The sequence below is a fragment of the Argentina anserina genome, chromosome 2, assembly GCF_933775445.1.
Source record: "Argentina anserina chromosome 2, drPotAnse1.1, whole genome shotgun sequence".
Taxonomy (NCBI): domain Eukaryota; kingdom Viridiplantae; phylum Streptophyta; class Magnoliopsida; order Rosales; family Rosaceae; genus Argentina; species Argentina anserina.
Window position 1 is genome coordinate 3,348,304 of NC_065873.1, and position 26,141 is coordinate 3,374,444.

Sequence of the window (26,141 nt, forward strand, 5' to 3'; positions counted from 1 at the left end):
TTTCGTTTCATAGGGTTCTTTGTTTTGTTCTTGAATTATGGTTTTTGTTACAGGTATGGTGTCTGGACGCCGACAATCTGCAAGAATGAAATTTTTTGAGCTTTTGGGAATGAACATGCCTATGTTGTTCCAGTTGAAGGGGTAGCAATTCATGACCATGTAGCACCTTAAAATGCTACTATAACAGGTGTGTGTAGTTAGTTATTATATTTTCTATTGTTCAATGATTATATATTTGTATTACCGCCAGATTTACTATGTTAAAATCAGTTAGTTTGTTAGATTAATTCAACAGACTAAATAAACCTTTTCTTCTGTTCATTTGAATGAGTTCATTCTCACTATCTTAAACCGGCCTTTAGAATGTTGGTTGTCGTTAATATATAACTTGCCTTTAGAATGTTAATGTATATATTAACAACAACAAACATTCTAAAGGTTAGTTTATGATAGTGAGAATGAATTCATTCCAGCGAACATGAGAAAAGGTTAATTTAGTCTACTATATATATATATATATATATATATTAGATCAGCAGAGCAACAATTGAATACTGCTTCATTTCATGCAAACTAACAGTTTATTTACGGAAAGCTAAATACGTAGTAATTACGTTGTTTTTTATTCTTTTTTCAAGTAAATGGAGTTGTATTCAACCATGCTTTGTATTATCTTTTATGTTGTTGTGGTTAGTTACTGACCTGCTGATAGTTTTTTGTTTGGCATTGTATTTCCCATGACTAATGCTAGAGGTGGAAAATGGGCTGAAAATCCCGAGCCCGGCACGGGCCCAGCCGTTATCGGCTCAGCTCGACATGAGCCCGTTATTATAATGGGCCGGGTTAGGCCAAGATATATTAGCCCATAAGCCCGGCCGGGCCACGATAATTTAATGGATCGGCTTGTTAAACACAAAATTTTATATTATTTATATAAATACTTAAATAATTATCACTATTAGACTTGAATATTAAAACTTTTAAATTAAAATCTCTTGATTATTTCATTGTTTAACTACAATATTTCACAAATATAATCAAAATAAAGAAGAAAACGTCATTGTTTAAACATACGTAATATTTTACAAATAAGATTATGAAATATGTTGTAGTATTTTATTTATTTTACTATTCTAAATAGTTATATAAAATAAATATTCTAATTACATAATATTTTTTACTCTAATTGTGTGTTATAATGCTATTGGGCCCGGCCGGCCGACTTTTTATTATTTTCTAATGAGTGATTGTGTTTCTTTATATATGTTTTTCATGTATGAACTATGCTGCATCTCATAGAGATGGAGTGTGAAACCTTAGTATCCTCTAGGAAAAGGTTTTTCCATGACTTGGGGATCAAGGAACATCAGTAGCTTCAAGCTTTGTTGAAGAACATAATGTTACTGAAGCCCAACAAACAAGTGATAGTGATGTCTTTGAAAATCAACATCCAGATGCATTGGAACATTTGAATGATGGTATGAACAACTATGCGAGTGAATCAGATTGAAAATAGATGGCATTTGTACAATTTACAAAAATTATATGATTTACAGCTTTGACATGAATATTTTCATAGATGACAGACACAACAGTGTGTGCAAATATGTCTTCATTTGGTCAAGCCGATTATTAGAAACGCAAATAAGGTAACATGTGTAGTCTTTCATGATGGTTTTTCTTTATTTTTTTCTTATAATGTGATCCATCTAATTGGAAGAAGTGTACGAGTACATGTGACATCATTGAGTATAAAGACTATGGTGATAATACTTTTGAATGTGTGGATTGCAATGCGTACTACTGGCAGGTTGAGACAAATACACATGGGTGTATACCGGTTGTTGTCAGCGATACCAGGTAAAATTGCCAGTGGCGAATCCAGCTCCGTCGTTTCTCGAGTATCTATTATATCCAAATAAAGGTATGATAATCATACTTTTTCGAGATAATATACGTGTTTACAACACTGTTTTTTTTACATCAATATGTGTAAAAATAAAATTAATTATAGTATAAACAATGGATCTGCACCTTATGTATTTAAATCTGTGGACAAGTGCATCACTTGATGGGATCAGTGTTACCTCCTGAAAGAGAATTGCCTAAATTTTCAAAACTTTATGTTTATGATACTCAAAATGGGATCTCCAATCGTATCAATGTTATAGATCAATCTCATCAGAATCGAACAATTGAACCAGACATTGTGAATCGATTAATACGAATGTTTGATAAAGTCAATGAATTAACAAAGACATTTCAAACTGTTAGAGACAAATTTGAAGATAATTCTTTACCTTCATTCAACATGATCATGCTAGACAAACGATCATGTGATATTAAACAATATGAGACTCAGTCAAATGATCAATTAGCTGGTTTGATTGTTGGTGACATAGGTGAATAATTCTAATAAAGACATTGTTGTCCAAACTTATGATGGGTATTTAAGGCGAATTTCCATAATACATCCAAAATATATGTTACAGTACCAAATACGTTTTCAGTTTTTCCATATGGTGAAGATGGATATACTAATAATTTATTATTACAAAAGACATCCAAAAATAGAAACAATAAGAGAAAAAAATTATCAATGAGTAGCTTCGTTGCATACCAAATTCAAGATAGACATAATGAATCAAGTACCTTACTAAAAACATGAGATTGTTTCAACAATATTTAGTTGATGTTTATGTAACTGTCGAGGAATATCACTTAGATAATATAAGAAATCACCAAGATGAATTCAGAATTGAGAAATCTAAAGATATTTTTGCTGCATCGTAATCTGGGTTACTAAAAGTCATGATGTGGGACAAAAAGATTACCTTCAAAGTTTCCATACTGGCAGTCCTCACGATATTATCACCAATAATCATAACGCAATGGCAATTTGCAGACATTATGGTAATCTAGATCTATTTATAACTTTTACATGCAATGTTAAATGGCCAGAAATTACAAGTTACTTTTTTAAAAAAATCCTTCATGTAAACCAAAAGACATGCCTGATATAACTTCCAGAATTTTCCAGATGAAGTTAAAAGATATGATTTGAATCATTTGATACATTAAATCTGGCGAACCTTTTAGAGAAGTAGAGGCACATGTATGCACAATTGAGTTTCAAAAACGAGGGTCACCTCATGCTTTCATGTTGTTTTGGTTTAAAAAAAAGTACAAGTGTTACACGCCGAGTGATATAGATTATATTATTTCAGCTGAATTATCAGACAAAAATGTTGATCTTGAACTGTTTAAAATTGTTAGTCAATGTATGACGCATGGCCCTTGTGAACCTGTGAATTTAAAACTTCCATGCATGAGAGATGGAAAGTGTTCAAAATCTTTCCCCAAACATTTCAGCGAGAATACTACATTCGAATGAATTATTTCATCAGCTTACAGAAGACGCAATGATTATACAAAATATATGATGAAATACAGAATTCATCTTGGAAATAATTTTGTTGTGCTTTACAATTCCAAGTTACTATTGAGATATAATGCTCACATTAATGTTGAATCGTGTTCTCAATCGATGTTACTCAAGTATTTGTTTAAATATATCAACAAAGGTCCAGATCGAGCTCGAGTTTTATTAAATGAAGGTAAACATGATGAAATTCAGACATATCTTAATATTCGCTATTTATGCCCACATGAATCTACATGGAGATTGTTTGACTATACAATTCATGAGGATATCATGCAGTACAATATTTGGTTGTTCATCTACTTTTAGAACAAAATGTCATTTTAGTGCCAAACAAACAGTTGAATATGTCATAAAGTATCAAGCCATTGATGACACCACACTAATTGGCTGGTTTAAAATCAATAGAACTAATAAAGAAGCAAAGAAATTAACTTACCCGAAGTTTCCCACTAAATTTGTGGGATTCAAAAAATAAAATATGAACACCAAGACAAAAATATAAAACTATTGGTCGAATGGCTCATGTTCATCCTAGAAGAGATGAAACATATTTCATGAGAATGTTATTAACAGTTCAAAGATTGGTTGAAAGCTATGATTCAATAAAAACAAGGTTGGTGCTATTAACACCCATTTTTACTATTAACACACCCTTCCTCACATGATTTTTTTAAGATGATGTCATGCATGCCATTTTATGTGGAAGAGGTGTGTTAATAACAAAAAATAGTGTGTTACTAACATCACCCTAAAAATAATTAATGGCACTATCAAGAAGTCTGTCGAACTCTTGGTTAATTGGGAGATGATAAAGAATGAATTGATGCCCTAACAACATCTTTGTGTGTTGCATCAGCATCTAAATGCGTCACCTATATGTAACAATTGTCTTATATTGTGAAGTCTCATATCCGCAAAAATTACTTGATGCACATTGGTAAAGAATGGATGATGATATTTCATACAGATTTGAAAAGGAGGTTGTCAGATGAGACTTCCATGTCCATGTTGCTCCATTTACTTAATTTAAGGCTCAAATTGACATAGTTGTGTTGTGGGCAGAATTACTTTTGAAGTTGTTGTGAGCATAATTGTTTTTGAAACTGTTATGAGAGAAATCACCTCAGGTATTTAGTAAACTGTTTTGAAAATTACTGTGAAACCGAAAAACAATTGAGTGTTTGGTCATGTTATGATTAAAATGTTGAATTCCCAATATGGATACTCATTGATATAAATTATATTACGAATTTCATTTGGTCTGAAAATGTAACTAATTAAATTCCCAATATGACTTTGTTGGATTACCAAAAAGGACATGAACAAGCATCCATAGTTTCTCTTGTACAATGAACTCAAAGTGATACATGTCTTATATTATTCATACATATGTCCCTTCATACATCATATTACATAAATAGTAGATATTAACTGCAACATATATTTGTCTTTTTTTTTTTTGATGAAAACATATATTTGTCTATGGATCCATATAGTTATGTAGAAGATAAGATGTTTCACCTTTTAGTTTGGAGACGACGGTGCTCTATCATGTTTTTGACGAAGATGACATACAATTACTTGATTAGGGATTAGTGATTTGATGACATTGGCATCATTGTAAGAATCATGAGATTCGTTCTACGAAATGGAAGGTAGTAGAATAGCAATGAAGATTAGAAGAGATAGTTGAAAGAATGAGGACAAAATCTGATTTAGAAAAAAAAGTCAAAAACTCATTAAAACCTCCGTGTTTTAGGGTTACCGCAAAAGCAACCTTGAAAACAACCCCACGCTGCTTTTCCAAAACCTGTTGTTGTAAGAATCGCTTCCGCTGAAATCAGTATGTTGAGTTCATTGTATATATTGAACCAAAAATATGAAACCGAAAGCGATTAGTATATACTGTCTCAGAAATGAAAACAGTGCACGCTAAATCCTTGGATATTTTTATCCTTTTCTTTTGGACAGAATGATATTTTTATCCTAACTGTTGGGATTTCAACTCTTGAATAAGCTTATTAAGATCCTGGTATGATGATCCACCTTCTTCAACAGACCTCCTTGCTTGCTTTCCAAGCTCCCTAGCTTTGCTTCTCCTCATCTCTGCCTCTTCACCCACCATGATCTCACTCACAGCTTTCACAATAGTTTCCTTCTTCACACTATCCCCGAAAATCCTAATCCATTTCTGAGTCCCAACACTAACTCCAATCTTCAGCACTTTCGTCACCAATTTCTCATTGTAAAATTGCTCAGCAGACACAGGCCATGTCACCATGGGAAGCCCTGCAGATATTCCTTCCATTGTGGAGTTCCATCCACAATGTGTCACAAACCCACCAATACTTGGATGATCAAGAATCAAAACCTGAGGAGCCCAACCTCTGATGATCAATCCCTTTCCTTCCATCCTCTCTTCAAATCCTTCAGGCAACCACTCATCCTGGTCTACCTCAATGCCCTCATCTTTGCCTCTCCTCACCACCCAAATGAAGTCCTGCCCGGCAGCTTCTAGAGCCATTGCAATCTCCTTGAGCTGAGTCGAGTTGAAGTTAGCCACACTCCCAAAACAAACATACACAACTGAATCTTGTTTCTTTGAATCAAGCCATTTCAAACACTCATGCTCATCAACAGTGGCTTCTTTTCCTCTATTTGATTTCTCCTCAATCTCTCTATTGCATAGAGAAACAGGGCCGATATGCCACGCCTTCCTCCCCAACTTATTTCTGTAGTAATCTGCATAAACCGGTTCGAGCTCATAGAAACTGTTAACAATAACTCCATAACTCTTCAACACCGATTCTATAGCATCTTTCATCAACTGGTTCAAGTCACTTGAGACAATTGTTTTGGTAACAGCAGGAACTTGGGAACTTGTCATTTCAATCTCACCAGGCAAATATGGGATCACAAAAGACTCAAATTCACTTGAAACATTCTTGAAAGGCTCATGGAGCTTCATAATCTCGATAGCACATAGAGAAAAGAAGCAAGTCCCATGAAACACCAACCTCGGAATACCAAACTTAGCAGCAGCTTCAGTTGCCCAAGGAAACAGCATGTCAGCTACAAGGCAGGTTGGCTTGAATTCCTCGAGAAGCTCCTCGAGCTGTGGTTGAAGCAAGCGTGTGGCCTGGAATAAACTGTTGCCCAAATCCGATGAGGGTGGTAATGTGTCCATATTCTCACACCCTTTTGGCAGACCAGCTTCTTCACTTGGGAGCTCGATGGCTTTGATTTGGATCAACCCAGAAGAAGATTTCCTCGATTGGGTCGACTGGGTGAATCTGGTAGCGTTTAGAGGAGTGGTGACTATGGTGACCCTGACGCCGTGTGAAGCAAAAAGCTTGGCCATGTCGGAGACTGGGATCATGTGGCCGTGAGCCAGGAACGGGAACAAGAATATGTGAACAGAGTCGTGGCTTTCGCTGCCCATGTTGGATTTTCAGAGCTTGAAAACGAAGAAGATGGAGTGTGTTCGTGCTTATGTTTCTATGGAGGTGAACAAGTTAATATAGGAAGAAAGAGGGCCAATGCTATAATGGTACTAGGAAGTAGGAAGACAAAAAGATATTGTGCATACGCAAATGGGGAATTCGTATTGTGGAATTGTATGCATTGAATTATAATCATGTATGGTAGATTATTTCCTTAAGATAACAATTATCTAAATAGAAAGAAATGAGGAATGGTTTTGAGTTTTGACTGTGTTGTGTTGAGTAGTCAAGCAAATGGTATCACGAGGCACTTAGGCATGAAAAATCAATGTGACCTCACGGCTTGCGTCAGAACAATGGTGATTTTTCCAGGGAATCAAATGGCATGTGACCAGGAAATTAATACTTTTCCAAGTAAAGAGTCGTGGGGGAAAACGAATGATTTCTAAACGAGTTGTGTGGTCATATTCAACGGTAAATATGATATATATATATATATGCCTCTAACCTTAGTTTACTTTTCTAATTCAACTAAATTATGAACTAACTGAAAAGTTATGACACAGACCCATTGAGTCTAGATGAATAATTATCATACCTCCACCGTTAAGTTTATTGTGTATTTTTGAATTTGTGTTTTTCTTCTTACTTGTTACATAAGATTGGGTTTAATTGTACACCACAAAAGTTTAAACTTGCACTGCAATAAGGTGCATTTCACAAAACTCTAATAGAAAAATAATAAAATAAATAGAAAGAAAGAAATAAGGATCCCATTATAAATAGAAAAACATAAGAGCACCGCAGCCTCTTTTTCTCTCCCTAGGTTTTATTTCCCTGGGGTTTTAGGATCAAAGCTTGCAGCGTGCATTGCTCGGCTCATACCTCCTTCTTATACCTTGGTGGGATTCCACATCTGTGGTGGCGTCGCTGGGTTTCAAGACAACGTTGGTGGTCGAGGTTTTTGTGATTGTAATCTTTGGCTGGAATCTGACATCTAAGTGACGTCAACCATCCCTCTTATCTCTTTCTTCTGCTCTCCTGGCCGAGGTCGGGTGGGGGAGGGGGATTGGAGGTTTCGCACCTAAGTTTTCTCACAGGTGGGGGAGGCTAATGTTGGGATCACAATGGTGGCATGTCCTCTTGCGTGGTGCGACAATGGTTGTACTGGTAGTGGTACCGGCTTGGGCTGGTGTCCGGAGGTTGACTTGGCAGTATTGTTTGGTTGTCATGGCGGAGGCCGGCGGCTGGTGTGGATGGTGGTTGTCGAGTAGGAAGAGGGAACTATGGATGGGCTTCTATTAGTGGGTTAGGCCAGTTGTTCTCAAGTTTTCAAGTTCATGGGTGTTGGGCTTGTTAGTACGGCTTGGATTCTTCTGCTAACTAGGTTGGATAATTTTTACCTTGAATCTGGGGAGACCTCCTTTGTGTGTAGGGAGATTCTGTTTTTTTTTCTAAATAAATCAGCGTAGTCTTGCATTCAGTCTTGCATTCAGGACATTTGGTTACTTATGTGGATCATACCATGATTGTCGATATTAAGGCAATTACAGTTTAGTTCGCTAGGTCTTGTTGTTTCATATGAATCTAACTCCATGCCCATCAGGTGAGTATTCTATGTTCATGTTGATCTCTATATTTTAATATATTTGACGTCTCTGTCTTTCTATTTTTTTAAATGTTCCCATTATAAACAAACTAAGCAACAAAGAGTAGACTAATTTTATTATGTGCTATCATCGCACGATTGTGTAACTAATGATAATGGTCACGATAAGCATAAATAAATATAAAGAAATAAGCAACGCATTATAAATAATAGAAGCAACAAATAATAGAATTTTATTATGTGATATCATCAAACAAGTTGCGTAGCTCGGTATGATAATAATGCTCGCAATAAGCATAACGCAGACCTATAGTTTAATAGAAATTATTATATATACCCGCTATATATCTCACGTGGTGTATTCTCTTAATGTTATTGATCTATTTTTTTACTGTGATTGTTTCTGATTGGTTCTTATATGTAAATAAATTTTTATCATTTTCACCGCATGCATGTTAATTATACTATGACGTATAATGATTGACTGAGTACACCACATAACAGTGTCACATGGTGTGATGGATACACATAAGAATTACTCTATAGTTTAAAGCTTCAGTGTCTAAGTACAAAATCTTACAAAACTTGGGACGAGGTATTTAGATATACACTCATTTGGGTAGACATGTTTTACATTAAACCCACCTCTTTATTTTACATCCAACCCTATTTACTAGGTTAATTTTAAAAACCACAATCTTGATTCCATGCTAATTTACATCATCCTAACCAAAAAATGGTTGAGATTATTCCATGATTAAAGCTCAATTTATTTCTACCTTCATTACAGGCAATTGATCATTACTAAAATTACATAAATATTTGTTTGACTTCATCATACTTGTTATAATATACATGACTAATATGAGTCGCTCGATAATATACTTAACCTCTAAGAGTTGGGTAAAATAAGAAAATACATATAAGAAAGACAAAATTAGCTAGGAAAAAGATGAGTACCTTACGATGAGAAACTTTTAGCATAAGAAAATATTCTTACAAGTAAGACAACATTGTCTTATTTAATTATACATATAAGGAATACAACATTATCTAGGAATAAGAAAATATATTTATAAGAAAGATAATATAATTTAGAAAAAAATGATCAGTACCTTACAATGAGAAACTTTTAGCTTAAGAAAATATACCTACAACTACAAGGAAGACAAAATTGTCTTGTTTAATTATACATATAAAGAAGACAACATTATCTAGAAATAAGAAAATATACCTATAAAAAAATAATATAATCTAGAAAAAAGATGACCAGTATCTTACAATGAGGAACTTTTAACATAAGAAAATATACATACAAGGAAGACAACATTGTCTTGTTTAAATATACATAAAAGGAAGACAACATTACTTACACAGAAAATGAGGAACTTTTAGCATAACGCATAAAGTACTTACCAGATCATATTATATTTCTTGATCTTATATCTCCCAATTTTTTATTCTCTTTCAATAACCTTTCTTCAACTATGACTAGGAGAGTAGGCGAAAAGTACCATGCATGATTGCCCTCCTCTTGCATATTTTGTTCTCAATTTTATGCGGTAACATTTGGTTTCATTGAGAAAAGTATGTATGAAATTCTTTCAAAAAAGACTACCTTCATATAAGAAAGATAAGAATTACAAATTTGTGTTCATATATTAGAATGTGTGTTCATATTAGCAACATAAAATAAAGATTATATAAAGAAACAAAAATTGATTAGTCGTAACTACTTATCTAGGAGATGTTTTTCTTTTTCAACCGGGCAAAACAGTGAAGCCAGCAAAAAAAAATGAATTTATAAAAATAAAATCTATAAGGAATGTTGAAATAATTAATTGAGTGTAAATTAAAAAAAATTATGAAAATGGAGTTTCGAACAAATTATCTTTTTAGACTAAGCCTCAAGAAGGTGCTTCAATTCTTCAACTAGAGAAATTAAATCCGAGGAGGATGAACCACCATCTTCAATAGCCATCATTGCCTTCTCTCCAAGCTTTTCAACTCTTCTTCTCATATTCACTACTTCATCACCCACCATGATTCTGGTCACAGCCTCCTCTATGGCATCCCTTCTCACACTCGCTTCTTTCTCCACATTTACATCCAAAAATGATGAAACCCATTTTGTAGAACTTACAGGAATCCCAATTCTAAGTATCTCAGTCACCAACTTCTCATTATAAAACTGCTCGCCGAACAACGGCCACGTGATCATCGGAACCCCGGCAGACACTCCTTCTAAGATAGAGTTCCACCCACAGTGAGTCACAAATGCTCCTATTGCTTCATGCTCAAGTATAAGCACTTGGGGAGCCCAATCTCTTATAAGCATTCCCTTACCTTCCATTCTCTTCTCAAATCCTTCAGGCAACCACTCTTCTACCTCTTTCTTTTCATTCTTCACAACCCAAATGAAGTCTTGTCCAGAAGCCTCAAGGCCTAATGCAATTTCTAGCAGCTGACATTCAGCAAAACGGATCATGCTTCCGAATGATACATAAACAACCGAATGCGGTTTCTTTGAATCAAGCCATTTGAAACATTCATGTTTCTCAACAGTCGAGCTTCTTGTTGATCCCCTCTCTCCTTTTTCCTCGACTGCCTTGTTACATTTAGAAACGGGGCCGATATGCCATGCCTTCCTCCCAAACACCTTCCTGTAATGATCTGCATAAGCTGGCTCCAGTTCATAAAAGCTGTTAACAATAACCCCATAGCTCCTTTCTTCAGCCTCTCTAGATGCTTCAATCATCTTCATCAGGAATTCCGACTCACCATCTTCATTTGGGAAATATGGTAACTGACTTCTAGCCATCCTTATCTCGCCGGGGAGATTAGGAATGACGCATGACTCTGAATCACACAACTTCGTCTGAGGTTGATACATCATCACACTCAGAGAAGCACACGACGCAAAGAAACCTGTTCCGTGGAAATACAGCCTTGGAATTTGAAACTTGGCAGCAATATCTGTAGCCCGAGTAAAGAAAGCATCAGCAACAAGGCAATGAGGACGATGTTCATCTAACACCTTCTCAAGCTGTGGTTCAAATAAATAGGTGGCTTTCATAAAATTTCCCAGCATGTCTTGTGTTGCAATCAACTCGGGGCTTTCGCAGTCTTGAGGCAACCCAGCTTCAGCAGATGGGAACTTGATGATAACAAGTTCAATTTCACCTCCTTGGGTTGCTTTGGAGAAGAGTGGTGCATTGAGGGGAGTGGTCACTATGGTGCATCTTACGCCGTGAGAAGAAAATAGTTTGGCGATGTCATTAAGAGGTATACTGTGGCCGAGAGCCATGAATGGGAGAAACATAACATGAAGCTGTTGACATGATTTAGTTTCCGTGGCCATGGGGCAGCAGTATACTCAGATCAGCAGAGTCTCAGAAAATAATGATATTGGTGTTGAGGAAGAATTGAAAACGAGTTCGGAACTTGGGATAATTGAAGGCCAAAATTCGATAAGAATATATAGACGCATCGATATCTCATGGCAGCTTCTTCTTCTTTTCTCAGTTACTTCTACGAATTTTCTTTCTAGTACACGTGTATGCATGATAAGGTCGCTAGAAAATTAACTCAATTACATTTTTTGTGTGGCTCTGCTAGCTGCTCATATCAATTTAGTCCTTTTCAACATACTTTCAAATTTTGAAATTTTGAATCATACACGTAACAGGATTTCTCCATTAGGAAATTGTTGGAGCGCTATAATACGGCGGCATCAGATCGGCGCCGCAATATAGCATGTCAAATCACATTATCATGTCAGTAATTATAATAATTATAAAATATTATTTTAAATAAAAATATAATTTTATCTTTCTTAATCCAGCGAATATAGATTATTAAAAAATATATATTTATTTTTTATATCATTTATTTTTTCAAAATGCTTTCAAAATGTAATACAAAATATGATGAATACAAACTATGCTTGAAACATATATATATATATATATATATATATATGCGTGTGTGGTACCTATATGGTAATTGTATTAATTAATTATACTCATTAATTAATCGTAAATGTAAATTAATTAAATAAGAAAGTCATGAATCTTTACAGATTTTTCGCTAGAAAGATTATCATCGACATAATTGTATTGAAATATAGTATTAATTAAGATGTGTATACTCTAGGAAAAATAACATTTGTTACTTTATATATCCCCTTAAATCGATTATATTTTAACAAAAGAATATTCCATTTTAGAAAAAAAAATCAAAAGAGTCTTACCGAAAGTCATTTAAATATAAATATTGTAATTACCTTACATCGTCTGAAATTTAAAAATAAATATATTTTGTGCATATATATATATATATATATATATTTCACGCATGCACACACATATTTCAAGTATATTTTCGTAAATTTTAATTTTTAAATTGTATTTTTAACACATTATTGTGATGAAAAAGAAGAAATGATAAAAAAACAAAAAAATATTTTTATAATAATCTATAATCGTTGGATTAACAAGGATATGATTATCTTTTCATTCAAAATAACATTTTTATATAATTTGAATTGTTGATTTGGCAATATGACATGGCATGCCATGTAGGATTGTAACGCTGGATTTAGCGTCATATTATGGTGTCATAGCACTATTCTTCTCTATTATTATAAGAATCATGTATTCATGTATGTTCCGGAAGTAATATGACATGTAGGGCTCGTCAACATGAGTTCCAGAATTGACTGGCCGGACCGGGTCGGATATTTTTCCAAATATGAATATCCAAACCCGCCCACTGAAAGCGGGTATTTCGAATTTTTACTGACCGGCCGGGCCAGACATTGCGGGCTTGTAATAGAAAAAAACATAATACTCTTATTTAAGGGTTTGGAACAATAAAAGAATTATTATAAAATATTCTAAAAAAGAGTCACAAATAAATTCTAGTTTCGAAATATTGTCGATCGACACCGATAGATATGATCGATATATATTTATATATTTAGGGACCCTGTAAAAATTTCGTCTATTTTTAACATAGTTTGACCTTCCATACCTACGGTCAACAAAAAAGAGGTTTTCACATAATAAAACCTCATTGACCGGGCTTTGCCAAATGAGTTTCCTTATTGCGACCACGCACGATTGGTGACAAAAATTAGGTGATTTCAAATATGTAAATAGCTTTTGGTATTCGCATCGTGGTAATGAGTCCTCCCTTATGGCATATTAATGGTGTTTTTGGTTGACGGGAAATTCAGATTGTCAAACGAGATCCAAATTTGATGAAATTTTTACAAGATCACTAAATATAAGTACCGATAGTTTTATTTTAAACCTAATATAAAGGTTATGATACATTAGTGAACACTTTGGCGATCGACAACTCCGGTTATAAATACGGTCGATCGACACCAGCAGATGTGATCGGTATATATATTTAGGGACCTTGTGAAAATTTTGTCTGTTTTGGACATAGTTTGACTGTCTGTAAAAGAGGATTTTTGAGATATTAAAATCTCATTGACTGAGACTTTGCCAAATGTGTTTTCTCGGTGCGTCCACGCACGGTCGGTGACAAAAATTAGATGATTTCATATATGCAATCGACAACTCCGGTTATAAATACGGTCGATCGACACCAGCAGATGTGATCGGTATATATATTTAGGGACCTTGTGAAAATTTTGTCCGTTTTGGACATAGTTTGACTGTCTGTAAAAGAGGATTTTTGAGATATTAAAATCTCATTGACTGAGACTTTGCCAAATGTGTTTTCTCGGTGCGTCCACGCACGGTCGGTGACAAAAATTAGATGATTTCATATATGCAAGCAGCTTTCAACGTTCGCATCCTGGTAATGGGTCATCGTTTAAGGCATATTAGTGCTGTTTTCGGTTTATTAGAAATTCTGACGGTCAGAAGAAGTCTAAATTAGATGAAGTTTTATCAGGGTCCCTAAATATTAGTACAGATAACATCAGCTGGTGTCGATTAATCCCGAGAAGTTTACTTGATATACTTCATATAGTTGTTTCATCATTCTACAATTTTATATTTTAAATCTAATATAAAGTATAAAATTTTAAATCTAGTATTATTAACATATATAATATTTTATGTGTAAGTATTACCAAAAAATACATATAATTGATATATGTATAATATATTATATGCAAGTATAATATTTTATTTTTTTGCGGGCTTTTACTTACTGGGCCTTGCGAGCTTTTGGTGGGCTGGGCCAGGTTTCACACTTCTAAACTAAGCCCGGCTCTCTAGCCACAGAAACAGAGTTTGACGAGATTTCTTGTAGGCCGGGCCGGGTAAAAGCTCGTCGGGCTTGCGGGCCTCCGAGGACTTTCCGGATCCGCGGCCTAAATGATGAAGCTAATGACATGTTCAACCTTTATAAGTCTTTTTTTTAGAAAGAACCTTTATCAGTCTTTCATTGTCATGGTGAACTGAAAACTACCAGAGTCCCGGCTGCCGATTAGGGCTTGTCAACGGGCCGGGCTGGGTTTGTTCTTGGCGGGTTTAGAGCAGGCCAGACCGGGCTTCATTACGTTTTTAAAAATAGAGGGCCAGGTCAGACTTTTACAAAAGTCTAGGATCCAAGCTTGTCCATATAAAGCGGGTCTTGCGGGATTTTATGGGTCTGTAATCTATAGTTACTACTGCAAATATATATTTTTTGTACCTAATTGAATCATCACTTTTGTTTTTGAGAAAAAAAAAAGGATTATAATGTATAGTTACTACTGCAAATATATATGGATTCAAAAAAATGCATCAGTTACATTCATCACTACTTTGAAATTTATATTCTTGCTTTTTCTTTTTACTCTTTTAATTACAGAAAATTTACTTGATTAATAAATATATGTACTAACATTTATTATAGCAGTATTATTTGTATATATAAATATTTATTATTTGACATATTAGCATAATATATAATTGTTCCGGGAGAATTATTATTCTACCATTGTGTGCGTCTTAGCCTTATTAGGTTCCCTGTTAGAGATAGATTCGCATCTCTGTAATCGAAGTCCTAACCTAATCATACGAGATTGTGGTTATGTAATGCATATATATAAGCCCCCATATTTTTCAATAAAGATACAGTTATTTCATCGTGCACTACGTTATCATGCACTTTGTTCTAAAGTGTCTGAGCAACGAGGCCACCACCAACAAGAAAATTAAATCTCAGCCCTCAAATCTTATGCTCCACCAGCCTTTTCTTCCTTTTGGCATAGCCGAAAAAGTTGAGCAACCGACAAATTGTGATCGAAAACGAGAAAAACAATCAGAAAACGAAGTTGATAAGGGCACCCATATATTTGATCTGGACACCCCATCTTTTTCCTTCGCCTCCGTTTTCGACGGACAACAGCTGCCCCACTGATCTAGCTGGACGAACCCGAAATCGAGGACGCCTCCATGCGAGCTTGTGCGTGACGACCCAGATCCTGGCGACGCTCTCTTTTAACCGTTGCCTTGATGCACGCCTCTTTGACGACCCACGACACGCCGATGCCATTCCCAACGTTCTTCACAAACTAGACATCATCGAATTCCCCCGACTCGACAAGTCTCAAAACTCCTAAGGCGCCCTTGAATTCGACGCACCTCCTCACAGTCCTCGACCCTCGTCGCGCCTTCCCAACGCATTGCACTTCAGACATCTGACACACGCTTCTCGGCGGTATCCAGCAGTTCCCCAGTTATGCGGATCCAAAACCATACCCGGTTCTCTTGAGCCTGACCCGGCCTACAAATATCAGCCCAACTTTAATCTTTGGGCCTCAGGCTCTCTGAGCCCAATAGCCTTTTGGGCCTTTACACTATTTTCTTTCTTTTTCCTTTTTCCTTTTTCCCTATTTCATGATTTAATTATTTATTGGCACATTTTAGTTATCTGACTATGTTTCATGTGCTTGCATAGGAAAAGTGATCACTCGTCGTACTATGCTGATGAAATTTATGACGAGATGGACGATACTTTTGTCATCTACACGCGATTTCGATCGTATTCTCAAAATATTTTTATGTCAATCGGAAGAAGATCGAAAATGAATTCATCAAGTAGTTTTTCTACATGAAGATATTTGAAGATTATCTCATTTTAATGCGGTCTATTTGGCTGACCAACACGTATGTTTTTCTTAAAGTTGCTGTTTTTTAACACACACATACATATATATATATATATAAATTATCGGGCGCTACTAGCCTTCTTCATGTCTCCTTTCCGGCATTTCTTATAACGCCGGTGAGACCAAAGAAGGATATAATTTCCCTCTTCGTCAACGTTTTTCGTATGACGGTCCTAGGAGAGTCACGTTATTATTTTAAAGGAAGAAATCGATTTTGTGTGGTCGCCTGAGTGCGCTGTTTTGGGTGCGATCATGTGAATCGCCGATATACATCGATTATTTTGTTACCATATACATCACAACCTTCTAATTCCGGTTACATACTCGAATAGTTTCGATTATTCGAAACTTATACAACCCTTGTTTCTTGTGGATGCGTCGCTATCGCGACTGTTACTTGAATTTTTGAGTTTCTCAAACTCATGTCTATAAATGACAATCCCAAGGTCTTTTTACGTACTCATTTATTTGAGTTGAAATTCACTACTCTGAAGCCGCATTATTTGCTGATAAAAGATCTCAAAATTCTATAGGACACACTTAACATGATTAAATAAACATTTATGACGTTGTTTTACCAAAGTTGACCTTGATGCATGCTCTACATCCAAGAAACACATGTCATTTTTGACACATGTATCTATATCTATTGAGGGATCATTTGAGATGGAAATGTAACATTCTTCCATTCTCCAGTTAGTAGGTTTTGAGCCTCAGGCAAAGGCTCAGCACCATCTCATTTTGACTATGTTTTATGCTTAATATTTTTCAAGTATGACATTGATATTGTCATGTTTCTTACTCGACTTTAGCTTAAATCGTCTATTGGAATTGAAAACTTATTTGTGTTGTATTCAAGATTGGCATATTCAATAAAATTTCTCGTATTCCTTGTTTATAAGATGATCTCGTGAGAATTTAATTTGCCTTAAACCTAGCATGAATTGTCAACGTTTGTAACTTCTTGTGGTTCTTAAATTGGCTATTTTTGGGTTATATGGGACCCCAATAGTACCATATTGTGAATTTGACATTTAACATTTAGAAAACGAACCTCGGAATGTCAAATTTGACATCGTTATGATCTCTGGTGTTTCCGGCACGTTTACGGAACATTTTGCCAACGTATCCGGCCATTTTAGCTGCCTTCCAGTTCATTTCCAGCGTTTTCGACAGCACTGCCCAGTTCCTACCGTTGGTTCCACTCGGATATGAAGTCCGGCCTCCTAACTAGCCAGATTCCAGCCGCCGGTGGCCGATTTTCAGGTGACCGGCGCCACCGGTTTTCCGGCGATTCTTCGCGTATTCTCGTTGTTTTTCCGGCTTATTTCTAACATTCTTTGTTAAAACGTTTTCCCGCCAAAGTTTCATTCGGTTTTGAGTTATTTGGACATGGTATTCCGATTATCTTTTCCGGTTTTCTCCAAGTTGTTTCATAGCTCAAATGGTTTTATTATTGGTGACCACCCGCACCAATTGGATGGTTTTTACCACCCTAATTGTTTGGTATTAAACTGCTCAAATACCATATTTTTACAACTCTTAAGTTGAAGAATGTAGTCATATTACCATGTGATACACTTGATGGGATTGTCCTTTTGTTTCGATCCCCGTTCTTGCAATATCCTATGACATATTGTCTAGAAACATTTTGACGTTGACTCTCGTAAATTTATTATGGTGAAGTCTCCTGGAAATGTCAAATGTCTTGCTAATTGCATAACCACCCACACTGTCCTACGGCGCACTGAGTTGTTTTACGAATCTCGTGCGGATATTATGTTTTATACTTCGTGTCTTGCTAAGTTTTAAAAGGCCATACATGTCAATGATAAATTTTCAACTTGATTCTTGTGTTGAGAATGGAGAGGAATATCTTAGTATTTCATCTGAGAAAGCAAGCTAGCGCTTTATCTTAGAGAAGATGAAGAGTTTCGGGAATGGTTTGTATCTTACTTCCATTCGAATTTTAGAAACATATGCGGTTGAACGCCACTTTTGTGATTCAGACTCTTATATGCTTTGGCATGCCTGTCTCGGGCATCCTGGACATGATATGATGATTAAAATTCTTAAAAACTCACATGGTTATCCATTCTTCAAGTCCTAAACATGATTGGAAGACCCCCTCACCGTGTACACACGGTGAGGCTTAGCCTACCCCTCTCGGTAGCTCCATGGCATTCAAGCCGTCGGTGGCGGAATCCCCTCCTTCACAGGTGCTTATGATGCCTTCATTGTTTTCTAATGACTCTATGGAAATCTCTGATGCTCATCACTCGTTTTGCAAAGCTTGTCCCCTTGCTATATTTCAAGGAAGTCCTTCATTTGCTAAGGCTTCAACCGATAACATTCCATTCTTACAACGTATTTAGGTGACATTAGTGGACCACATCCAACCGAATGTGGTCATTTTTCGGTATTTTTATGGTATAGGTTACGAGCATTGACGCATTGGTCACACGTCTCTTTTCTATTCATAAGGAATGTTGTATTTGCTAGGTTTTTAGCTATGATCATCATACTATGGGCTCACCACCATTCACATCCTCTCAAATCTATTCTATTGGATACCGTTGGAGAATTCACCTTCAAGATCTTTGATGATTTCATATTGCATGTCTACTAGGATCGTCGTTGAATATATTGTTTCTCATGTTCATTCACAGAATGATCCAGTAAAGCTCGGACTTGGTTATGGGTACTAACTTGTCGGTATTTGCATGGAGATATGTAATGTTGCATGCAGCGACACTTATTCGTTTCAGACCCATAACTCACCAAGTGTTTAGTGCGTACCAAATGGTTGCTGGATAAGGTCCCAACGTTTTTTTCACTAATGCCTATTTGGTGAAGTTGTTTATGTGCCTCCATTTTAGTATTTAAATGGGTATACAAGGAACGGTTAAGTATTTTAGTTGGTTATGAATCACCAACACTTGTTCGCTAGTTTCAATCTACAATAGTTGATCTCTATCCTGCGATATATTCACTTTGATGAGACATACTTCCCGTCGTTAGGGGGAGATATGAAATGCTCTCATTCTAGTTTTAACGCAAGGAATTGATGTGGTGTGGCACTATGTCTCATTAAGATCCCACACTACTCTAAGTTAGTAAGAAGTGTAACTCATTATCGACCTCCAAAAAATCAAAAAGATTCGATGCTCCATGACTTTACCGATATTTGCAAAAGTGACGAGATCGTACATAAATGATGTGATATGTCGGTAAGGTTGGAACTCTCAGAATATGAGAAAATTTCAAATAACCTGGTCCTAGCACCATTAGAACCATCCCTGACAGTGGGAAGGAAGCCGTCGATGGCACCATCGTACGCTGTGGTGTTATCGTAGACCTAAGTGGTTATATTGGATCCTTGGATCAGCGCCGGGGTATTGCACCACAAAACAAGGGTGGAAAACGCAAAGATGAACTAGTGATATGAGCACTTTGTGCGACGTTCTTAACATGTTTTTACCTCCATTTGTACTTTATTTGGCCCTTATTATTGTAGTGTTGAGTCATTGAGTCGAGTTAGCAGTTTTTGGTGGCGTTAGTTGCTTTTGGTGCTAAAACGGGCGTAAAATGCAGAAATTGTCGAGAGTACATAGAGTAGTATTCCTTATCAAACTAGGAAACCTAGTTGGGTTAGGATTTTTATTATTCGACATTTCTGTAACATTTGTGATTTATATTTATTATTTTCTTTCTTTATTTCAGAATTAAATGAGAGATAATGGCTTGGAAATTAAGGAAAAAAAAAGGAGAAGAAGGAAACAAAAGGAGAAAAAAGAAAGAAGTAATTTAGTTTCTGAATGGGATGAAAAAGAAGAAGTATACATCCTCAAAGGAGGGAAGGTTCATCCGGCAATTAAAAGAAAAGAAGAAGAAAAGAAGAAAAAAAAAGAAAAAAAAAGAAATAGAGGATCAGCCCATCAAAAACCCTAGCAGCCCCTCTCTTCCTCCTTCCTCTATATAAGGCACAGCCTCCCTTCATAAAATGCATCTCCATTCTCTCACAAACAAAGCCGAATTGCTGCCCAAAAACATCCAAAAAATTCAAGCCAAAAACCTTCATCCATCATCACCAAGCCGTGCTCATCTTCCTCCTCCACCAATTCGAATTCATCCTTGCTTCATCCTAGAAGGTTTTTAATGTGTGATTCATCCATGGTTTGTAATCTTTCTTTTTATTTTCTGCAAATTTCGAATTCATTGTATGAATCATTGGATGTTATTTTCGGTTTCATATATGAAGAACAAAAATTCAGACTTCTTTGGTTTTATGTTTTGATTGCATGAACTCATGAAATATGTGTGTATGCCGTGTGTAGCATCTATGGGTAGTAGGTTTTCAATTTCTATTTAGGTTTTATTTCAATTTATTCCTTGAATTTGTGCATCTAAATCAATGCTTGAGGAATCCAAGGCCATGGTTCTCCTAGGGTTGCGATTTAATTCACCAAAGTGTTCTTTGATTGAATATGCACTTCGTGTTTCAATTATTGATACTTGTTTAGGGTTGTGATAGTTCTAGGACTTTGCATACTTAATCAAGATAAGTGACGTCATGCTTGCTTACATGTTTCCAATTCGACTTATTGTGCTTATGTGCTACTTTGTTGTTTAACTAGTACGCTTCGTTATGTTGAACTCTTTTTAGCATATGTTTAGGATTGAACGCTTCGTTCATTCTAAATAATTAATAAGTCTTAACGATTAGATGAACCGCTTCGGACTCTAATTAGAATTGGAATTGAAATGGACTTATAAAGAATCGAAATATTTGATGCCTATATGTTGTTCTATGCGTGTCATACATGTTTCTTGAGTAGAATTCGTGTTTTGGTTATGTGGTGAATGGTTGATCAATTATATATAAGTAATTTAGGATTTATTTTAAGTAGTAGTTATAGAATCCAAACCCAAATCCCCCAATAACATGATAAGTGTTGAGGCCCTTTTCATTCCCCGGACAGAACGATCCCTGCTTATTTTATACTAACGATGATGTTTTTCAGGGTATTTTATAGACGTTCTAACAAAACACTCTATCATTTTGGCGTCGTTGTCGGGGAATTGATTAATTCTCAATGCTTTGAAGTGTTACTATTGTGTTATATTTTGAATTGTATAATTGTATTTTGTTTCTGTGAATAGTAATTGTAAATAGTTCTTCTGTGAACAGTAACTCCGAAAAAAAAAACTTGTATAGAACGAAAATTTTTATTGTGTATATTAAGTTGTTATTTGTTATATTGTTGTAGTAGTATGCCTATAGAAAACTTGTTACACATAGTTAATGTTTTTTTTTAAGGAAGCTAAATGTTTATTTATGCTTAGTTTATTGTAAGTTATAAGGTGAACAGAATAGGTAAAGTCCATTTTGTTAATATTAGCCTTAACCATCCATTTGTACCTTGCAAATGTCACTTGGGGTTGAGGGCGGCTTTTATTAACACTTTGCGAGCAGTCTAACACACAAAGTTATTCCGAGCTGAGTAAGGGGCTTGCTATTTTCATTACCATGGTTCAAAGTTTATAAAATTGGATCTCAGAGGCCCATAGACTGACATACATCTCGATGATGGAGTCAATTGGGAAAACATCCTTTCGAGGTTGTGGCCCCCATGGTGTCCAACAAATGAGTCATGCCTTGTGACTATCTCTTATTCTAGTTATCCAGCCTTCTGAAACAAATGAATGAGTTTGTGTCTAGACGACGTACTTAGGCCGCACGTCCACCTCGCTTTATAACTTAGAAAATAACTTTGTATAAATAGATGTATATAGTTTCAAAAGAAAATGATATTCTAATTTTTAAGGTATATCGGATAAAGCAAGACCCTTACCTGGGGCTGTTTCAGTCCATTGCACAGTTAGCTCCTCTGCTCCACATACTTTAATTTTTAGGATTGTATGTGAATAAAATCAATTAGACTTAGTATTACTTATACACTTGTAGATTTCGAAACAAAAAGAAAAAACATTGTCCTTAAGTTTAACTATATTTGTATTCAATTGCTAACATTTCTTTTATTTCATTTTATACTTAATCGCTAACATTGTGTGTATCTTTGTATACCTTCGTTGCCATATGGGGATTTTAATAAAGAGTTGGAGAAATCTATTGTTAACAGTTGATTGAAGCTCTCAATGACTTGGAAATGACGACAAGTGTTGCAAGAAGCAGAGTTCCACCACACTCTAACTTTTGATTCATGATTTGCATTTAATTTAACTCATACTAACTTTTACTTAATCATTAACATTATACTAACTTATTCTTTGAGTTCCCATGTTCACTCTTCTAACGTTCTTTCTCTTGATGCGATGTAGTTTAAGAGTGGAGTGAACATACATTGAATTCTGATAGTCAAAGAGGCACAAACTTGGAGGTGTACAACTCCAAGTGGCGTCGCCTACAACTTAAAAAGAAGTGAAGAGTCTAGGCTAAAGGACTATAAAAGTTAAGCGCTACATGGGAGGTAACCCATTTCAACCGTACCTGTGGAGGAGTCGTCTACGTGAGTTTGCATTTTCTAATCCCTTCAATCTTATTGTTGAATTGTATATGTGTTGATATGTGATCTTAGTATATACTTATGAATTACATTCTGATTATTGAGCTTACATTGAGGACAATGTAATTTTCTAAGTGTGGGGTAGGGTTGCATGATCATTGTTTGCTAATTTTTGCTTTGATTTCATGATATAAACGAAAAAAGAAAGAAAAAATCAAAAAAAATCAAAAAACAAATCGAAAAAAATGTGTTGTTTTGAGTCTTAGGATGCCCCTAAAGTCTAGGATGATTATATCTCTAAAATGCATAGATGATGGTTCTGCATTTCATAAGAATTGAATTGTAAGTTTCATTGATAATGTGGATTTGGTATGAACATGTGAGAGTTGATTGAATGTAATATGACATACATGTTTGGTTAGTTTAAGTCCATAACAACCTATGAGTTTTCGAGCCTATATATGCTTTCTTCTTGAGTGATAATATGAAATTTCGTGGTTGTTTTGTGAACCTCATTATTCTTGGCATATTCAATGACTATGTGCCATAGCTTTTAATGGACTCTAGAATTTACTAGAACTCACTTTTGTGATTGTTGAAACTTTTAAGTCATAAAATGCTCTGATTTTGAAAGGGATTTATGGATCATTTCTAGGATTACCACCACTTTAGCCAAACATCCATGTATCTCTATATGTGCCATGTTTGGGACCCCTTTAGTTGAACCCCATTTGAGCCTACATTGAGCATTTTCTTCATCACATATGTTATCTCCATGCTTAGTATAGTTACCTCTACCTTGTCCTATAGACTTGGCAGAACTATTTTTGAGATGATGTTGTGATGATGCGTGAAATAAGTATGGGGTGGAAGACATGAGAAAAAATATGAACAAGCTTTTAAGCATGCCGAAAAAAAAAGATGAAAAAAAAAGATAAATTCGACAATACAAGAAAAAGGAAAGAAAAGATGTTGTCTTCCATTTGTGATTTGGAGTTGAGTTGTAATTAAAGGTCTAAAAATGTGTATTTGACCTTTGTCCATGTTCACTTTGTGGTAGAAATGATGATTAGGCCCAACTTGTTATTTTTGGCCCTTGATGGTGTGTAGTGGTATAAGGATGGTGATTATTTTGCTAAGTCTACAGGATTACCTTTGTGATTCCTTGATATTCCATGCCTTTAGCTAAGCCTATACATTCACCATTATCTAATGATCTTAATGATTCTTAAAATGAGCAAAACTTGGTTTTGTGGAGATGATCACAAGAGTTGAGCATATGGTTTTGGTCCATTTGTTCACTTAGTTGTTAAATGAGGTTTTCCTTTTGTTATTCACAAAGTGCCTTCATTTGATGAAATATGCAAGCTATTTGATGCTTTATTATCATTTCTCTTGCATATACTTGTGTGTGAATCATAACCATGAATCTGAGTGAAAAGAAGAGAGTATACCTTCTGAGGAGGATTGGATTGACTAAACATGTTATGTGCCTATTGTCTCATTTCTTACTTATTCATACTATGAAGCATGCTTATGAAACTTGGAATTTATGTACTTACATTCAAATGCTTAACTTGAAAGCTATGTGTTTTGAGATTCTGAGGCAATCATTTAGGAGAAATAGTGTTTTGTATAGTTTTGTTTTGTTTTGCTAAGGGTCTAGCAAAAGCCAAGTGTGTGGTAGTTGATAGGAGCACTTTGTGCGACGTTCTTAACATGTTTTTACCTCCATTTGTACTTTATTTGGCCCTTATTATTGTAGTAGTGTTGAGTCATTGAGTCGAGTTAGCAGTCTTTGGTGGCGTTAGTTGCTTTTAGTGCTAAAACGGGTGTAAATGCAGATATTGTCGAGAGTACATAGAGTAGTATTCCTTATCAAACTAGGAAACCTAGTTGGGTTATGATTTTTATTATTCGACATTTATGTAACATTTGTGATTTATATTTATTATTTTCTTTCTTTATTTTCAGAATTAAATGAGAGATAATGGCTTGGAAATTAAGGAAAAAAAGAGGAGAAGAAGGAAACAAAAGGAGAAAAAGGAAAAAAGTAATTTAGTTTCTGAATGGGATGAAAAAGAAGAAGTATGCAGCCTCAAAGGAGGAAAGGTTCATCCAGCAATTAAAAGGAAAGAGGAAGAAAAGAAGGAAACAAAAGAAAAAAAAAGAAATAGAGGATCAGCCAATCAAAAACCCTAACAGCCCCTCTCTTCCTCCTTCCTCTATATAAGGCACGGCCTCTCTTCATAAAATGCATCTCCATTCTCTCACAAACAAAACCGAATTGCTGCCCAAAAACATCTAGAAAATTCAAGCAAAAAACCTTCATCCATCATCACCAAGCCGTGCTCATCTTCCTCCTCCACCAATTCGAATTCATCCTTGCTTCATCCTAGAATGTTTCTAATGTGTGATTCATCCATGGCATGTAATCTTTCTTTTTATTTTCTGCAAATTTCGAATTCATTGTATGAATCATTGGATGTTATTTTCGGTTTCATATATGAAGAACATAAATTCAGACTTCTTTGGTTTTATGTTTTGATTGCATGAACTCATGAAATATGTGTGTATGCCGTGTGTCTATGGGCAGTAGGTTTTCGATTTCTATTTATGTTTTATTTCAATTTATTCCTTGAATTTGTGCATCTAAATCAATGCTTGAGGAAGCCAAGGTCATGGTTCTCCTAGGGTTGCGATTTTATTCACCAAAGTGTTCTTTGATTGAATATGCACTTCGTGTTTCAATTATTGATACTTGTTTAGGGTTGTGATAGTTCTAGGAATTTGCATGTTTAATCAAGATGAGTGACGCCATGTTTGCTTACATGTTTCCAATTCGACTTATTGTGCTTATGTGCTACTTTGTTGTTTAACTAGTACGCTTCGTTATGTTGAACTCTTTTTAGCATATGTTTAGGATTGAACGCTTCATTGATTCTAAATAATTAAGAAGTCTTAACGATTAGATGAA

General features: G+C 35.4%; 2 protein-coding genes across 2 annotated transcripts; both read right to left on the minus strand.

The window, feature by feature from the left end:
• Positions 1–5,274: 5,274 nt before the first annotated feature.
• On the minus strand, positions 5,275–7,095 carry LOC126785352 (scopoletin glucosyltransferase-like). Its single transcript, XM_050511016.1, has one exon. It carries the CDS (start codon positions 6,885–6,887, stop codon positions 5,427–5,429), a length of 1,461 nt encoding a protein of 486 aa, XP_050366973.1. The 5' UTR covers positions 6,888–7,095; the 3' UTR covers positions 5,275–5,426.
• A 3,040-nt stretch (positions 7,096–10,135) lies between these two features.
• LOC126785353 (UDP-glucose flavonoid 3-O-glucosyltransferase 7-like) lies at positions 10,136–11,958 on the minus strand. The gene has a single exon (XM_050511018.1). The coding sequence runs from the start codon at positions 11,856–11,858 to the stop codon at positions 10,398–10,400; it is 1,461 nt and encodes a 486-aa protein (XP_050366975.1). The 5' UTR covers positions 11,859–11,958; the 3' UTR covers positions 10,136–10,397.
• Positions 11,959–26,141: the final 14,183 nt, after the last annotated feature.